This window comes from Cyprinodon tularosa, unplaced genomic scaffold (genome assembly GCF_016077235.1).
Source record: "Cyprinodon tularosa strain WSP-4 unplaced genomic scaffold, ASM1607723v1 ctg457, whole genome shotgun sequence".
Lineage (NCBI taxonomy): Eukaryota > Metazoa > Chordata > Actinopteri > Cyprinodontiformes > Cyprinodontidae > Cyprinodon > Cyprinodon tularosa.
In genome coordinates this window covers 209938-228492 of record NW_024039182.1, presented here as the reverse complement: position 1 = coordinate 228492, position 18555 = coordinate 209938, and the positions used below count along the sequence as shown (strand labels likewise).

Genomic DNA, 18555 nt, shown 5'->3' with positions numbered 1-18555 from the left:
TGTTATCTAATATGCTTGAGGGCAGATTTTCTTTCTTTAACCTTTCTATGAGGTCCTGAAGCAAAAAAAAAAAAAAAACTTCATTTAAAAAATAGTTTATTGTTTGATTTTCCTCTTCACGCCAGCGAAGCATTCAAACCCTGTGTTATGCAGCTGGTTCTAAATTTAACCTTTTTGTTTTTGCATGAATTTCCTTGAAGAAATAAACAATTTTCTCATCAAAGCTCCGTCATTTATTGCACAGAACCCCCCCCCCCCTTACGCAGAGACAAGTCATTCACTCCTTCTCGTACATGCACACTAACACCAGACGAGCCGTAAAAAAACTCAACTCAATTAAAGTGCCTCTTTCCTGGAAGCCGGCTCCAGACGGAGCACAAGGTATGCAGGGAATGGGAACCGTGTGTGTGTGTGTGTGGTGGAGGTGGGGAGTTGAGAAATGAAGAAACTCACCCCCTGCTTAATTTTAACAACAGCAATCAGAGTTAACACACACAGATTCAAACCCTGGTTTGAGACTGAAACCGCAGGACGTCGTAAATCACCCCCACGTGGATGCTCTCACCTTCCTGACCTCACACACTTTCCAGAGGACACCATCCTCTCCCTCTCTCGCAGCCCCCCCGAAGTAGGATGTATAAAACCCAGCTGCATTCCTTTTCCAGTCAAGTCCAGCCCAAAGCCAGCTTTCTGTGCTCCAAATGCTGTGTCAAAGGTTTACCCCACTCTGTGCTTCTGAGAATCCCTTTGTCACAGCATGGCAGACAGATCAGCATCAGCTTTTTTTTTTTTTAAACTTCTTTCATGCCAATGTAATTTAACACAATGCTCCAAAAAAAAAAAAATAAAAAAAAAAAAAAATAATAATATGAGAAGTGAGGATTGCTGTAATTTTAAGCCCTCAAACGTGCAGCCGCCCTTCTCCGGCTCTCACAGCCCTCTCTGGCTATATAAACACGTCTTCCTCCAGCTAGGAAATCCCATCTGACAGTAAATAATCTTGTTGTGAAGCCGGGAATTGCTGGAATACAGACTACTTTACAATATATTACAGTAAGTTAAAGCGTATCCAGTCAATATTGACTCAGGGGGGAGAAAAGGAGAAGCAGCGCAGGAGGCAAGCAGTGAGAAAGTAACACACAGGGCACATTGAAATGGCTTTTGTAAAAATAGTGCTCTTTAATATAAATTATTGAAATATTTTAGAAATATAAATATGTGCAACGTTCCTTTTTCATTTATTATGTAATGCTCTTGACATTGCAGATATTACAGCTCGTATTTTGCCAGACTAGTGGCCAGCCTTTTGCAAGAGAGTCTTTATAAAAGACAAATGATTCACATACACGCCGACTCCTGCTGCAGCACATATGTAAGAACTTTGTGTTTGATGCAAAACTGTAAAACCCAGATCTGACCAGTAGAAAAAAAAGAAAAAAAAAAGACATGTGCATCGCTGTGGCTACATAAACTCACTGTTTCATGGTGTAAAGAAAAAAAAAGGCTACTACTTCAATACGGATCACAGGTGAGCATGAGCATTAGGAAAACAGAAAAAAAAGGTACAAATATCGGTCAAATCTGAGTCTTATTATTAGTTTTACAAAAGGCATTTTTTCCAAGAATCTAAGGGTATTTTTTTTCCCCTTGATGTTCTCCAGAGGCAAAAAAAATCTTATAAAAGGTCCAAATAACACGTTTCCTCTTAACTCCTTCAAATTGGCGCAGAAAGAGAAGAGAGAGAGAAATTAGGCAGACAATCCAACATAAGGCTTAAAAAGGAAACAAACATATAGGCATGTACTTTTCCATTCACTAATATTGTTTAAAATCTTAATTTTTATAAATTGAATCATTAGGAATGAACTTAAAGAAAAAAGATCTACTAATTATGCAGTTTTGAGATCGACTCCATTTAAACTGCTCTTAAGGTTAGATTTAGCCGAGTAATCATTTTATTTTAGAAGGGATGCACCGCTCAGGCTTCATACGAATATCCGATTTCTCAGTTCTGAGATGCTGATTCAGATTTTTAAAGGACTCTAAGAAGATAAACAAAAACAAATATGCAGCAGGTTGTTTGATAGAAGTGGAACAATTAAAGATATTACAGGTATCCCCTCCTGTGCATCAAGAGCTTTTCCCCCTCCCTTTAGCTTTATTATGCTTAATGACGCATCCCTTTATTTCCCCTTAGATTCAAAACTATGAGCTCTATAAACCAACTTGTAGCATTCTACATAGAAATACAAATAAATATTGATATAAAAGTTTTCTGTGTGTTACAGCCCTTATAGAACAGTAAGAAAATCAGAATAAGCCAGCCTGGTCAGTGCGTCTCCTTTCCAATTTTGTTAGATTCTTGCTTTTTTTTATTTGAGACGTTAAGACTTAAGGGAAAAAAAATGAAGCTGCAGTTGCTGTGATAGAGGAAGCATTTTTTAAATCCAAATGAAAATGAAGCTTTTCAAGAGAAAATAGGTTGATTCTGACGTCAAGAAAACTTTTAGACACATCTCTAGTATATTAGACAAATATACTTTGGTATTCTTAGCCAAAGCGGCCAAATTAATTGAATTTGGCTTATAAACTGGACCTGTAGCTTTTAAAAGCTAGTTTTTAAAAAAGTACAGATGAGCAAGAATCATTAACCATCTATCTATATAAATCTATAATAATAAAATAATTGTATGTATTTTAAAATAATCATTATTACTAGTCTATATACTACTGCGTTATCTTTTCAAAGCAGTTATCATTTTGGGAGAAAAAGCAGTGTTTGTTAATTGTTGCGCCTCCTTTTTCTGTCGGCAACTTAAAAAAGTTTAACTAAATTTTTTCTGGTGCGTAAATGTATTAACAAACCGCATGTTAATAGAAGTTTTATTTCATAATGTTCGGGGGATTGCAGCTACTTCCTCTATCATGAAACTTCAGGTGTGGATTTACAAAAATGTCCCATTTTTTAAAATATATAGTCTTAAAATAATTATATTAATATCAAATTTGGTAGGTCAGACCTCCAAAACAACAGTGATGGAAAGTAAAAGTTAGATTGTTGCATTTTTAGCTAAAACGCTCTAAAAGAGCTGATTTCAGACAAAGCCAAAGCTGTTAGATTTACACAACCTACATCCTGTCGGACGGCATCATCAATCTAATCAGTGTTTTTATCAAGCTGTATACCAGTATGTCTCCTCCTCTTTCAGTTTCCCCTTTTACTAATCCCATTTCCCGCTCTTCTCCCCCTCCATCATCCCACCCCTCTTCCTTCCACATCTCCAGGATGGTCACTGCCAATCTGCAGAGATCTTTACATCTTTGCATCCTGGATAAAAAAACTATTTATTCTTGTTTTGTTTGGTACCTCGTCATAAAAAAAGAAAAAACTTTGTGTTAAGAACGAGCTTTTGTGTCGTCGACTGTAGTCTATTTTCTGTTGCTTTCAGAGCACAAAGGCATCAAAAAAATAATTAAAAAAATGGAGGGAAGGGTAATGGAGGAAGAAAAGGAGACAAACAGGAGAAGATTCGCTTCGTAATTATTTTTTTTTAGCCCCACGCATATAAAACCTTCATGTGGGCCTGTACCTGCATGAGTGTGTGTGGAGCTAGCGTGCATGGCCAGCCCACTCCCCTCTATGTGGCAACATTTGCGGGAAATGGGAATGGAAATATGTGCACAGCCACAACGCACACACTCAGACAAACAAATACTGTACTCTCTCTTCCTCTCTCTCTCTCTCTCTCTCTTCATTTGGACTTTGCCTTTTCTCTGCAGCTCCCCCTTCATTCACTCCCTCCCTGTCTTGGGATCCAAAGAGTTGGAAAATGAAGACGCCGTTTCTTTAAGAGGATTTAAACCCACCAAAATCAGCTGCGGCGTGTCCCCGCCATCGTTTACAATCTTCTACGAGGCTCGGCTCTGCGTCTGAGTCAGTCATAGGAAACGTTGACCCTTGACCTCTGGTTTTATCTGCCCTCTACCCCCCCGCACACACACATATTGGTGGTCAGGTTCTTCCCAGGCAGAATAGACGGAGTAACCGTTGATTACCCAATTCAGACTTCAGCCTTTGGGAGTTCAACAGCGATTTCATAAAAGTGAAAAAAGCTCTGAGAACCGCCGACTCTGGACACAACCGTCATGTTTGAGAACGTGAGGCCCAGTCTGATCATCTCTAAGACACGGTCTGTGCTGTTCCCCGTCAGTCAGATAGGAGCGTCATATTTCTGCATGAAGTCTTTGAGCGTCTGAGGGAGCTGCTCAGTCCGCTCCAGCTCTCCCAGGCCCGCTTCGTTCAGCGTCCTCCGGCACATGTGCTGCAGGGAAGACAGGGAGCTCATGAGGGGCTTCTGCAGCTCCAGCGGGATTTTCTCCTCGCCGCTGTGAATCAGGTACACCTTGCGTTCCTTCTCCACTGCGCGTCCTCCGCTCGCCCCGTCCCTGCTCCGTCCCGTGTCCGACTTCCCCATGTAGTGTGTGATGAGTTTCAGCACGCAGTCAAACTGCGGTAGCTCCTCCGTGTTTTGGGGGTCCGGCTCCATGTAGAAACCCCCAACCTCGCTGTGGATTCGCAGGTTCTTGGTTCCCAGAGTCGTCCGCACCGACAGGGTGAAGAAGTGGCGGTGGTCTGATGAGTCGCGGACGAGGAAAGTGCCGGGGTTTTCGGAGCGCAGCAGGTAGTTGGCCTCCCGACCCCCGATGGCCCCCCAGTAAAAGCCACTCTCCTGGAGTTTACGATGAGCTCTCATCACCTAAAACAGATTTAAAAAAAAACTAGGTTAGCTTTCAGATTTTAACTTCCTGTTCAGTTTTTAAATTCAATTCAGTGTCCGATTACAACTCAAGGCTTTATTTTAATCTTAAAGCAAATGTTTCTGGATTTAATTTCATGAAAAGAAGGATTTATGGAGGGAAACTAAAATGATTTAGATCTAAAAAAAAACAAAACTTTGCTCTCTGACTGACCTGCTGATAGTGTTCATGCGAGCTGAAGGGCTTGTAGTGAAGCAGGGTTAAGTCTGAACCCTGAATCCTGCTGCTCTCTGAATTGGTCGCACTGCTCATGGCGAGGGGCCTGGCTACCGCAGTGCCATGGCCCCCCGCCTCTGCCCGCTGGTCGAGGGGCAGGGGGCCCAGAGCAGGAGGTCCAGGGCGGACAGGTGGAGACGAGCGCGGAGCAGAGCGTGCTGAGATGGAGGAGGAAGGATGTGAGGTCTGTGGCGTCACAAGCCGGGTCCAGGGCCCCGGGGAGGAGGGGTCTGATGCATCCAGAGAGGGGCTGGGAGAGAGCACCTAGACACAGCTGGAGGAAAGATGGAGAAAAGATGGAGCAGGGTTTAGGAGCACCATCTATATATAGGCTGATGACAAGCAAACACAGAGCCACGCTGGAAACTCACACTCCTTCATGAGCTGTGACATAAACAAATGAGCACTCCGCCACACTGGAGCTCTCAGTTTACCCGACAGAAAATGCAGTTATGGCGGCTGTAACGAATGCACGAAGCTGGACAGGGTTATATTTAGTTTAAATTAATCCTCAGCGTACTGCAGCGTGTAGCCAGACGGCAACTGGATCCTGATTGCTTTCAATTGTCTTCGATCGGTGCACCGCAACAAGGGATTTCTGAATCGGGGTCACAGTGAAAGAGTCCGGCACACTTTTTTCTTTTCCTCCTCATCCCCCTTCCCCCCCATTGCTTCTTTCATTGAATAACTCTTTATCCCAGTTAGGAAGAGGAGGAGGGGGGGGGCTTCATCCGGCTTCACTGACATGCAGTAATAATAATAATGGAGCCATTCTAGGTTGATTAGCTGTGCTCTTCTGCAGAGAGATGGTGAGGCTGTGCAGAAAGCAGCACCCGGGAGAAGTTGGTATCTGAATCGCAGGGACGCTTCATTAAAGGGCCATTTTACTCTTTCTGGCCCCCATTCATACACTTCAACACAAAATCAAACCTAAACTAAATGATTCATCACTGAATAAATATATTTTTTTCTAGAATAACAAGATTTGAAAACTTTTATACCCTTCTTTTTTTGCAAAAGTGATTTTGTAAAACACCATTAAACAGTAGGTTCAAAGTTACAGGGCACCATATATGCGCCACTTGTTATACCCGTAACAATCAAGTAAGCTGAATTGTAAAAGGCATAATATTCTGGGCAATAGGCACTAGAAAAATACAACTATTGATTTTTCGTTTGTGTGTCTGTTTTACAATCAACACCAAACATATGGTTTTGAAGAAATGCACCAATCCAGATATTTTTTTAATATTCCATTTACTATTTCATCTAACTATACTTTGATACAAAAGAGAAAAAATGTGTGCTTTAGGTGTTTTTTATGAAAGAAAGAAACACAGATTCAAATCGGTGTTTATTACTTCAGTCTAAATTGTATTTAACAATGAAAAGCATCAGCTTAGTTGCTGTTTGTTGAAGCTCCTACAGACTGGAAAAAGTTTTCACAATTCATTCATGCATAATGAAAATAAAGCGACTGACTTTAACATTTAGAGCCAATCAAGGGAAAAACTGAATTTGATCTCTAGCTGCTGAATAAGTGATCAGGCTTTGCAGGCTGATTAAAAAGTTTTACCAATTGCAATTTTGACTAATTTGAATGTTTCTGAGTTTTATACTATATCTAATCATACCCAGAGCATAATTATTTTAGCGCCTATGTAATAGAAACCTATTTTTGTACTACAGTACAGGCAGGATTTGGGTTTTGCTGTACAACCTTAAAGTGGCGCCACCGTGTGGAGGTTTGCTTTGCTCATATGGTGTTACCCTACACTTTCTACATTAAACATCAGAATATCTTTTCTAAAAGAGAGTATTTGACATTTTAAGTGACTTTTTTTGGTGTTGGAGCTACTGAGCAAATACCTGAAAAGCTTAATGACAGTCCAGTTATTAGGGGCCCTCATTTGGCCCTTATCTTGAGGAGCCCAGGTGAAACTTTAGACACATATCATGCAAATTTACACATAATCTGCTGCTTTTGTACTCAAACAGCCCCAAAATCGCCCCTATGCCCCTATTGCAAACTGTTATTTATGATGGAGTGTGTAACAGTTGTGAAAATGTGAAACTTAAAGCGGTTTAAAGCAGTTCGGCTTATTTAAAAATGCCGAAATATCCCTTTAATAGAAAGAACATATCGGAAGCGAACTTCAGCGTCATATCGCTTAGACAAAACACGATTAAACAAGCTTATATTTAATTCGCCAGCGGCTGTAAAGTCTACATGACAACATCTGTCCTTAAACATGCCCTGCAGCTCTCTATTCCCGGACAGTCCCCCACATCCAGACATCATCTTCTAACTTACCTTGCGGATCTGCTGAAGTCCGTACCGCGGCCGCTTGTCGCCGAAGGAAAAGACCCGCAAACTACCCGAAAGTAGTGCCAGCTGAATTATTAATTTAGGCATTAAAATCCACAAAAAAAGAAATGCCCCCCACCCCCCCAAAACAAAATAAAAACAAAAAAAAAAAAGTGTGGGGTTTGGATGTGAGAGCGGAGGAATGCGGCCGGAGAGATTCCGTGTGAGTGAGAGTGTGTGAGGGGGAAGGTTACCGGAGGTTGTCCTGCGAGTAAAAAGCCGATGTTTAGGAAGGCTCCGCCCCCCTCCGTTCAGAGCTTCTTCCAGTAAACCAACGCACGCGCACGCGCGCGGAGGAGCTCGCTCCCGCCGCGCACGCAGAAGAACAAGCGACTGGGCGCGCGCACCGGGCAGATTGCCAATAAATAATCAGCGTGACCTTTGGCGCTGAATTTCCTGGTACTGGGTTCCCTTCTCGACAAGGTGAAAAAGTTAAAAGCTTCACATATGGCACAATAAAACTAAATCACGCTCCCCTGCCAATTAAAAAACATAACCAACAGGAGATGTGGTTGAAATATTATATCATGTTATCAGTATATGGAAAATGGAAAACTGCATATTAAAACAAATATAGAAAACATATTTTTTTTAAATAAAAGACTGATCCCTTTAGATAAGATTTGTCAAACCGACTTATTTATTTACATAGATAATAAAAAAAGCTTATTTTAGCTCTAACCGCCTAACATCCACCTCATTTTGGGCAATCCTTGCCTATTTTGCATATCTAAATGGAAAAGCAAATAACTCAGGAACTGTATGCCCAAATTACATGTGCAATACATTATTTGAAAGCTAACACCCTCTAGTTTCCTAATATGTAAATTAAAATTGGGTTGCTAGAACATAAACCAAGCTGCATTAGTTCAAACATGGCTCAAAGTTGTTTTTTATTCTCGGAAATGATAGGTCTTTTTTGAACAGCAGTAATAAAGATATTCTTGAGAAAAGGCAGGTTTTATGTTATATTTGTTTATGTTGTTATATTTGTTCTACATCATGTCAACCACACAAGCAGAAAGTTTCAGACCTCTAGCTATAACAGTTCCGGAGCTGTGGGCTATGGAACTTTTGGTGTCAGCTTGGAGCTGCGCGTAACGGCTCCACCTGCTGGTAAAAATTTTACCGGTGGAATTTTATGCATTCTGAATTATTACCCCCACTTAAAACCCACAGGGTCGAAGCGATTAATCTTGCAAATTAGACTCTTTCTACCTTAAACATAATGGTGTAACTATCGGTATGCAGAGACTGCAGTTTCTTAGCAGCCCCCGACCTCTTAGGGGCCCAGTCACTGACGTCTTTTTGCAGATGTAATGGTGTGAAAAATTCCTCTTTAACCCACCTAATGCTAGGTAGAGTGACTGAACCTTTTTTATACCCCAAAACATGGCAGATTTTACCAGGATGGTGAGCCGTTCAAACACGACACCATAAGCAAAGCAGACAGTGGTACTTTTAATTACTATGTTAATAACTGTGTATAGTTCATTAGACAGTTGGTCAAAAATGCACTCATAATGTTTCAAACCGCAATAAAGATCTTAAAAGAAAGGTGCATTTGAGTGTTTTATTTTTTTACGATACGACTTGGAATTATGGGTAATCCAGAGCGTAGATTAAAACCATAACCGCTACGTAAAATGTGTGGGGTGTTGTACTTCATATGGGGCCCACCCAGATAACGTTATTTATGGGCTTATTGTTATGTTGTTACGCCACTGCTTAAACATGTGTATATCCCATCATAATCTCAATTTAGCTTAACAATCAGAACAAGATAATATGAGTAGCTACAGAAAATATGTTTTTTTAAGCTATGGTTTCATTTTTTATGGAAAAATCATGAACCATTTCGGATGAACTAGTTTTTGGAAATATCAAGATCTATTTCATTAGCCATGTTTAGACCTGATTGCTTTCAAGCAGTACACACATCTGTAACTTAAGTAGAAGTATAGATACTACAGTTTGAAAACACACTTGACCTCTTTACTCAAGTAAAAGTGAAAAAGTATGTGCTCCAAAAACTACTTAAAGTATAAATTAGCCTTTAAAAAAAAAAAAACAGCCAGATCCCTATCATATGAATTGAAAGCTCAATTTTTTGATTATTTAGGAAAATTCTTTGAGGGATCAGAGAGGTCCTGTTGGTCTTCGTTTACATCTCCCGATATGCTCTTGCCTGTGTCCAACCTTTCAGACATTTCGAGATTTTTTTTTATCCAACATTGCAGCATGGTATAGACAAGTTTGAAGAACACCTGCTTGCTTCTGAAGATTTCCTTTAGCTAACCAATTAGTGTTTGCGTCATATGACTCATCCAATTACACTAGATGTGGATGGCACCAATGATCTGCATTGGATGGAGCACATGACGTGTAATAAATATCTATACATTTTAAATATCTAAGAGTAACGAGTAACGTTTGTTTTAAAAATGTAAGGAATAGAAAGTACGGATACTTGTGTGAAAATGTAATGAGTAGAAGTAGGAAGAAAAATAAGTAATGGAGTAAAGCACAGATACCTAAAAAGTGTACTTTAGTACAGTAACAAAATATGTGTACTTTGTTACTTGACAACTCTGCTTTCAAGACATCACTTAAACAGAATCTATCAATACAATGCTGTTCAAAAAAATAAAAGAACATTTAAAAACAGCATCACATCATGCATGACTGGATTCAAATTACTTCAAAAAAGCCTACACAAACGCATTCAGGAGCCCGCAGAAGAGCCCAGAACAACATTTCACCCACTGCAGACCTGAATTTCTTCTTTTAGGGGGAGCTTTCATGAAACAGAAACAGAGAGTTAGATGGAGCCACCATCATTAGAAGAAAGGGAGCACAAACACATATTTAGCAACTAAAAGAAACCTCTGTATGGACCTATAAACAAGTGTACAGATTCTAGCACTGTCTGCATCTTGTTACACCTGCTTTAAAGTAACAATGAATTTCCCAAAAACACTATTATGTTACAGTCAAACTACTTTGGTAGTGTTGTGATCCAGAGCCCCGTACTCCTAGACCTAGTCAAAGACCAAGCTAATGTAAATTAATTAGTAAAAGAAATTGCTTTTAATATTTACTCTCTTTTTTTTTTTATATCAAAACTTGTCTGTTTATCCGTAGCTCCAGACAAATTTAGTTGAGCTGAATGTAAATGCTGGTTGTATGATTCTCCCCTGTATTCTTATTGTATGTGTAGATTGTTATTGTTTTTTAATTTTGTATATTTTAGGCAGGCTTTGACAACTGCCAAAGGGATTGATGAACACCAGCTAAATTTAACTAACTGGGGCATGTTTGTAAAATGTTGATTAAAGTGCAATTTCCTTTGCCAAATAAATAAAATAATTAAAACTAATGGGATTGCGGAAGTTTTATTTTATAGAGGATAAATATCTTGAGAAATTAATATACCATGTTTATTTACGTCAGCTGTCAAGATAGTTCAAATATTTTTGCAACTATTCCAATTATTACATTAAAACACCATCATAAAAATTATAACATCGTAGCTATGATAGACTTAAAAAATATATTTTTTAGTCAAATTGTTTCTCATTGTATTTGAATTATATATTATTTTTAATATGAGCTGATAAAAGTAGATTTCAATAAATAAATACATGTTTTTCAAGCCTCGATACAAAAAACATATTTTCATATCATCAAAATGTAAATGCCTTGCCCTTTTATTCATGCTACACTCAGTTTCTTTCAACAGCAACAAAATAAATCTGACCTAGAAGCTTATAAGCCAGCAGATGTATAAAGATAAGGATAAAGTCCCTCCCGGCTGTTTCGCTGTGCCAGGAAGTGTCTGGTTTACTGTAAGTGCTCTTGAGCAACAACTAGCAGCATCTGGCTTTTTTTCAAGGAAAAGCCCTGCATTTTAATGCCTGCTTTAAACAAAAAAATAAAGATATGAACATTTACTATATGCAAAAAAAGTGACTTCAGGGCCGTTTAATTAAACAATATAATTTCTATTCATTTCAAATAGGGGAAATATTATATCAGTGTGTTACAAAAAATACATTGTTTTTCATTTTTTCATTTGATAGACTACGAGAGAGCAGCACATAACTGTGAAGTGATGATTTCCTTATTTAATTCAGTTTATTTATATAGCGCCAATTCACAACACATGTCATCTCAAGGCATTTTACAGTTCACTATGGCAAGCCGTTTTAACATAAATTCGGTTGTACTGACTGTACATTCAAGAAATCTCAAATTGTTTTATGAATAGACGTTTTAGCGATTTAAGATATCTCTAATTATATTTTGACTACGGTAGTCAAAATACCTATTCGGGATATCTCTAATTACATTCTGACTAGTCGAAATGACGCCAGATTTACCATTAACTTGTATGGAGACTTCAATTTAAGATATCTAGAATGAATTACTGACTATCTGAAATACACACTTCAGATTTCTACGATTAAATTATGACTAGTCATAAAGTAATTTTAAGATATCTCGATTTTAGTTTTAATCTCAAATGCCACCATAATTCATGATATCTTAAATGTATTTTAGGATAGTGAAAACTATATTATAGATATCTTAAAAGCAAATAATGACTAGACAGAAAAAATTTAAAGATATCTTGAATTGTAATTTTGACTATTCGAATTTCCTTTTAAGATATCTCCAAATGAATTAAAGATATCTTGAATTATTCAGCTTTTCCATTAAAGATATCTTAAATTGACATTCTGACTAGTCAAACGTGTAATGATCTTTTTAATAAGCTTCCAGGAGGATCATTCCTAAAAAAGTTTAAGCCACAGGAGGAAAAGTTAAATCAGCGTGTTACGCTTTAAATGACAAATCCGGTGTCGTAATTTGAGATATCTTGAAAGGAATTTTGACTAGTCAAAATGTAATTTAAGATATCTCGAATTATTATTCTTCCAAATCAGAATGCAAATACAGATGTCTTAAATTGCCATTCCAGATAGTCAAAATGTGGTTTTGTCTAGTCAAAATGTATTTTTAGATATCTGGAACGTAATTATGGATGGTAAGACAAAACCTAATTTATGTTAAAACGGCTTGCCATATTTTACCAGGTCATACAGTCAAATTGATTCAAAGTTTTCTATCTAAGGAAAACCAGTTGATTGCATCGACTCATTGACTCGAAAGCAATCCCTCACGCTAATGATGCTTGTAGCGACAGTGGAGAGGAAAAACTCCCTTTTAACTGGAAGAAACCTCCAATTGAAGCAGCCTTATGCATCTAGCTCCCTTGTTATCTGTTAGCCCCACACTATTTCTTTCAAGCTGCCAAGAGGTCCAGTTTAAATCATGAGAAGCTGTAGAGAGCCACAGCTCATGTGAGAGAATGAGCTATAAAAGGTGGCAAATAGGTGCAAACACTCTGATAAATACCTAAAACGTGATGCAAACAAAAAAATAAAGCGGTCAAACAGAAATAAATTGATGATGCTAACATACAAGAAACATGCTGCAAATAAGCTCCTCACGACAGAGCAGATCAACACCACAAGGGTGAGTCCACCTTCAGGTCATATTGGAGCACACCCTGAGTAATGGTGCTCTCACACCTCGACAATTCAGACAGCGTATGCCTGACGTCCCAGAATCTACTAAAACGCTGGAATACGCTGAACTTTCTATGTATTTTTTTCAATTTTGAGCGTATACTGTACATAGAGTTTTCATAATGAGTCCAGAACTTATGTAGGCAGCGTATGCAGCGGCATGCCCATTAAATGATAAAGTTCAAAATAGAAAAAAAATAAATAAATAAAACTGTGGATTTAAACTAGGGAAGGAAATCTTTAGGAGCAGTTTCTGAACAACTAAAGATCCAGGTTTACCAGATCCAACTACTCCTTATCAGTACATGTCCAATTCGGTCTAGAAATCTTCCTCAAGTCGAGGAAATTTGGTAAGAATTTGATTAGAAAAGCTTCAACTTTATTACCATCTGCCCTGTCACAAATGCAAGGCAACAACATACTGATTACATCTAACCAAATCTACATTAGCTGTGCTAATATAAAGAGATATTTACAGAGCAGAGCATGCATTTAATCAAAAGTGTTTTTAAATATGCAATAACTTTGACTATATGTATGTGCATGCTTTGACCAACAGTTTTAAATGTTTGGATGTTAAGGAACAAACCAGAAAACAATCAAAGCTAGACCCTATAGTTAACATAAAACATCCAATGTCACCGTTTATGGTGTATATATATATATATATATATATATATATATATATATATATATATATATATATATATATATATATATATATATATAATGCATCGCCTAAAAAGGTTTCATGGTCAGAAGAGACAAAGATAGTCTTTTGTTACAATGACTGCACTGACTATAAAGGCATGGTGGTGGGTGAATCATGCATAGGGGTTCTTTCTGTTGCAATGAAATAATGCTACCGATTCATCTAACTTTACTTTTGTTTGAAAGTTTTTGAAAGATTAAGTCATTAAACCCCCACCCCCCCATGTATGAACTAGAATCTACCTGCATCTGTCAACAATAAGCACATCTGTGCACCATGGCCACACCACAACTCACCACTAGAAGCTCACAGCCCACTTTTAACAGGTTAAATGGAGGGCAGAGATTAAAAGAACAACAAAGGAAGGTTCATGTGAATAAATTCTTTTCCTTTGTACACATTTTTGTTCTATTCTCACTTTTACTCAAAAGGGAAAGTCAAGATTTTCTGGAATGTGCATCTGTTACAAAGCTACACGGTCAATATCTTACCTGCATCGTCACTTTCATTATAGTGAAGATGCAGTGAAGGTTAGTCGCCTGGCTTACAGATCATCCAAATTATTAAAAAAATCTGGTTTTAAAATTATTCCACGCATAAAAATTTCAAAGTGGTTAAATGGAGGATTTTTTTAAATGTATTTTTACTCCACAGAGCTGGTCTGCAGCTCATCACAAGACTCTTCTAAAATGTTTAAAATAAAACTGAAACTATGGCAGTTTATTGTAACTATCTGATTAAATGGGAGAATTAAGTGGAGTTTAATTAATCTGGATTGTTTGTAGCTACCTTTAGCAACAAAGGGGCAACGTTTTGGAATCTGAATAATGACTAATAGCTCAATCTAGTTGCAATTATTGCTTAAAATATTTAGATTTTAGAAATAAATGAACAACATAAATGTATTCCAATACCTAATTAAATACTACTTACAATACAGTGTATGGGGTGGGATAAGAGATACGAATATCTGAGGCTGAAGAAATTTTAGAATATTAGCAAATATAATCTTAAAAAAAGTTGGAGTTAACGAACATACATAAAACCATTTTTAAGATCTTTCAGTTTAAATTGTTGATTTCAAAGAGGAAATTTTAAAAGTTGGTCAACGTACCTAATGTTCACAATTGAAACCAGAGATTTGTATATAATCTGCTTTAAAAAAAGTAAACTTCTTTCAATGTCTGATATTAAAACTGACAAATTTTAGGGATGCACAGATTTATCTTTCTGTTAAAAATCCCAAAAAAGGGGGAGAATAGAATATATATGTAAGGTTTTTTTTTATTATTTTTTTTACCGCTCTCAAATATAAAAGTCTGCAAGCGTTTGGAGTACAAAATGCACCCTAAATTCCACAGTGTTAAATATGCAGTTTCAAAGTACATTGACTCTTTCAGAGTTATTACAACAACAACTGGAGTAGGATATACATGATGTAGAGAGTTAATTTAACACTAATTCAGAATGCAACCAAATACACTCTGATCAATGTTAAATTTAACACTTAAAGTGTTACTTTAACACTGCAAAATATAGTATGTGGAAGCTCACACAACTGATGTATTGATTTAGTGAAATCTTTTGCTCTGAAATCATGCTAACAATAAAAAAAAAAGGAAAAAAAAACTAGATTGTTTACCTGGAAAAAGATTTCCTGTGATTAAGAAGGTAGATGTAATATAATAGGGGTGTGTGCAATCTTAAAACTGTAAGAAAGGTTTTATGTTACAGTGTGGAAAGTACAGGTATAAAACAAAAGGTGTAAACACATAGATCGCATGAAATACAACAATGGGGAAGAGGTATAAGCTCTAGATAATGTTTCAGTCAATTATAGCTGGGTTTAAGGGGAGTGGAGGCCTAGTGGTTAGGGCATAGAGCTTGCAATCCTGAGGTTGTGAGTTCAAAATCCACTGCAACTCTGGGTCTCTAAGCTTCCCCCCCTGATCTCTCCACAGGCGCCCCACGATGGCAGCCCACTGCTCCACAATTGGATGGATTAAATACAGAGGTACATTTCTCCAATGTGAGATCAATAAAGTTAAATTATTATTTTTTTTGCCCATACTTTCTAGAAACATGCATAACATTTCTTTAATATACGTGGGTTTGTTAAGATGTTCTTCGTATGACTGAATATTAAATAAATAAAATCTTAAAATAAAGTTCTTTTCAGATGGTGGGGAAGAAAGTGTTTATGATGTTGATTACATTTGATCTAAATAGTAGTTTTTATGCATTTAACTGTATGGAAGAGGATTTGGGCCATTGGAAAAAAATAAAGTTAACTGATTTTTAAATATTATTTCAGTTTAATATTAAAAAAAAAAGTTAGAATTCTGACTTTAATCTCAGAATTCTGTTTTTTCTTTCCTCAGATTGCTGACTTTAATCTTAGAATTCTGATTTTTTTCCCCTCAGAATTCTGACTTTAATCTCAGAATTCTGTTTTTTCTTTCCTCAGATTGCTGACTTTAATCTTAGAATTCTGATTTTTTTCCCCTCAGAATTCTGACTTTAATCTCAGAATTGTGGATCTTAATGTAGATGGGCACCATGAAGGAAGAGATGTGGGAGCACACAGCTTCACTGACAAAGATGTCAGTTGTTTGAGAGGGCCAGTGACACATTGGTGGAAAATGATGGAATTAGGCGACTTTTTACGTGCCCAATGGGTCCCCGCCTCGGTGATGCTATTTCAATAATAGAAGAGCAGAAGGTCATTAAAACAAGACAGCTAGTTTAGTCTTTAAAACAGACATGGCTATGGCTTGACGCTAACATGATTGTTAGCTGTCAGAATTCAGTCAGAATTGAAAAGCAAGTCAGAATTCCGAGAAACAATTCAGAATTCCGAGATCAAAGTCAGAATTCCGAGGAAAAAAAAGTCAGAATTCTGAGATTAAAGTCAGAATTCTGAGATTAAAGTCAGAATTCTAAAATCAAAGTCAGAATTCTGAAATTAAACTCAGAATTCTGAGATTAAAGTCAGAATTCTGAGAAAAAACACTGAAATAAAATTTAAAAATCATTTAACTTTTTAATTTTTTCAGTGGCCCTAATCCTCTTCCGTATAACTGGGTTATTTAAGCAACATTAAACATTTTTATAAGATAAAATACCCAAAGAAATAACTAAAGAAATGAAGAAAAACCACAAGGGAAGTGCTATCTGATATAAAAACTAAGCTGAGATAAGGCTGTCTCTGTATGCTGACTGTGGTGTTGATAAAGTTTTTGAAATACCTCTGCGGGGCAGCAATGGCGGCTCCCATCACCTGGAGGAGGTTGGTGCATTCGGTGTACTCCCCGGCCATTGCCGGGGTTTTCAGCCGGATATCTGACCGACTGTTCCGCGCTCAGGAAAGACGAAGAGGGTAAGAATCACCGTTGACTGTTTCGGACCGGAACACGGGACTAAAACTGAGTTTATCCGACTGGACCGTGCTGCCTGTTAGCATTCCTAGCTAACGAGCATGGATCCATCATCGGACACACGCTTAATACAGTAATAACTTTGCTTTAACTGAGTCTAAACGATTCTGTTTCGCAGTACCTTCTTGTTTAACTTTGTGTTAGCAAGATAACCTGCATATAATTAGACGGAAACGCCAATAAGAGAAGTCATAAAACCCCTGCTAACCTTGACTGAACGAGTTACCGTAAACTGGTTGAGGCAGTCGTTATTCTTAAGCATCGCCCATCAATTTACAGAAAGCACACACCTCTTCTACTTCACGGCTATTAAAGCACACACCTCTTCTACTTCACAGCTATTAAAGCACACACCTCTTCTACTTCACAGCTATTAAAGCACACACCTCTTCTACTTCACAGCTATTATGCAATGATGTTTTCTGCCAAGTCCGTCCCATGAACGACCCAACAACCATCAGCGCACATTTAGCAGGTGTTCTGACCTTTTATAAAGACACACCCCAGTTTTAAGTTGGTCACTTATTGACAGACAATAGTTTTCAAACTTCTCAAAAAGTTTAACACTCCTTCAACCTTTTCACGTTTTTCTTTTTTACTTTAGCACCAAAAATCTGCATTTTTTTTTTGCTTGTCTAAACCAACACAAAGCTTGCCTATCATAGGTAAATTAAGGGGAAATGTAATGTGGTTTGTAACATTTTGCACCAGTAAAAAACATAGAAAGACAGGTGCCCGGTGTTTATGTCATTTTAGGAGCTTTCAGCAGTGACAGGTTAGACTTGGGAAGATAGACTGAGCTTAATACAGGGAGGATAATCTGATCTGTTTCCAGCAATTGGAGTGATCATTTCAATGTTATCCTGTATTCTGATTTGAAATCTGAACTTTTGTTTCTAAACCACTCAGGTTCATAAAATCCAGCTCTGCCATGCAGCATTTAAACTGGCAAGTGGCAGATGTGGAGCTTGTCACCTGGCAGGCGGATTGCTGGCGATACATCAAGCGAGCGTTGATTATGCAGAAGACCTGGCCGTATCATGTTCAGTTTATAACCCACTATTAGAGTTCATGTTCCAGTATAACTGTGATTTTAAACATGGAGCTAGAGCTAATGTGGAATGGCCTGGATAAAATTATATTCTTCTAATAGAATGGCCTAGTCAAAGTCCACACTTGGATCTGATTTCTGCTCCGTGGGAAAAGAAAAAAAACTGATGTTCTGCAAAATTGACAAAAATATTTTGGAAAGATGAACATATGAAAAATGTCAAGCTGTTTAGTATCCTTAGCTTAACTAGAAGAATTTTAGTTTTTTTGAGAAATAAATTGTGTCAGTCGTGCATGAACATCATGTTTTATCATTTGGTTAAGTGAACCGTCAAGGAAGTATAAATTCAGTTTCATTTA

At 37.6% G+C, this 18555-nt stretch overlaps 2 protein-coding genes across 4 annotated transcripts in view; one reads left to right on the top strand and one right to left on the bottom strand.

Moving 5' to 3' along the window:
- Nucleotides 1–1159: 1159 nt before the first annotated feature.
- On the bottom strand, nucleotides 1160–17325 carry socs3b (suppressor of cytokine signaling 3b). Of its 3 annotated transcripts, none has more exons than XM_038300831.1 (3): nucleotides 16957–17325; nucleotides 4972–5308; nucleotides 1160–4757 (listed from the first exon to the last, which is right to left on the bottom strand). In XM_038300831.1, the coding sequence occupies exons 2-3, from the start codon at nucleotides 5068–5070 to the stop codon at nucleotides 4212–4214; spliced, it is 645 nt and encodes a 214-aa protein (XP_038156759.1). In that variant the 5' UTR covers nucleotides 5071–5308; nucleotides 16957–17325; the 3' UTR covers nucleotides 1160–4211. The 3 variants fall into 3 exon arrangements, with proteins under 3 accessions (XP_038156759.1, XP_038156758.1, XP_038156760.1); XM_038300830.1 differs by lacking the exon at nucleotides 16957–17325 and adding an exon at nucleotides 7349–7599; XM_038300832.1 differs by lacking the exon at nucleotides 16957–17325 and adding an exon at nucleotides 5406–5964.
- LOC119793617 (CDP-diacylglycerol--glycerol-3-phosphate 3-phosphatidyltransferase, mitochondrial) overlaps nucleotides 16956–18555 on the top strand; it is a 40324-nt gene continuing 38724 nt past the window's right edge. Inside the window, exon 1 of the mRNA XM_038300824.1 lies at nucleotides 16956–17087. Within this exon, the coding sequence (XP_038156752.1) occupies nucleotides 16972–17087 (116 nt within the window). The 5' untranslated portion in view covers nucleotides 16956–16971. The remainder of the gene's footprint in view (nucleotides 17088–18555) is intronic.

Coding starts and splice junctions, on each gene's coding strand:
- socs3b (XM_038300831.1), bottom strand. CDS start 5,070: ATGAGCAGTGCGACCAATTCAGAGAGCAGCAGGATTCAGGGTTCAGAC. Junction 4,758..4,971: donor CGCATGAACACTATCAGCAG/GTCAGTCAGAGA, acceptor AATCTGTTTTAG/GTGATGAGAGCTCATCGTAA.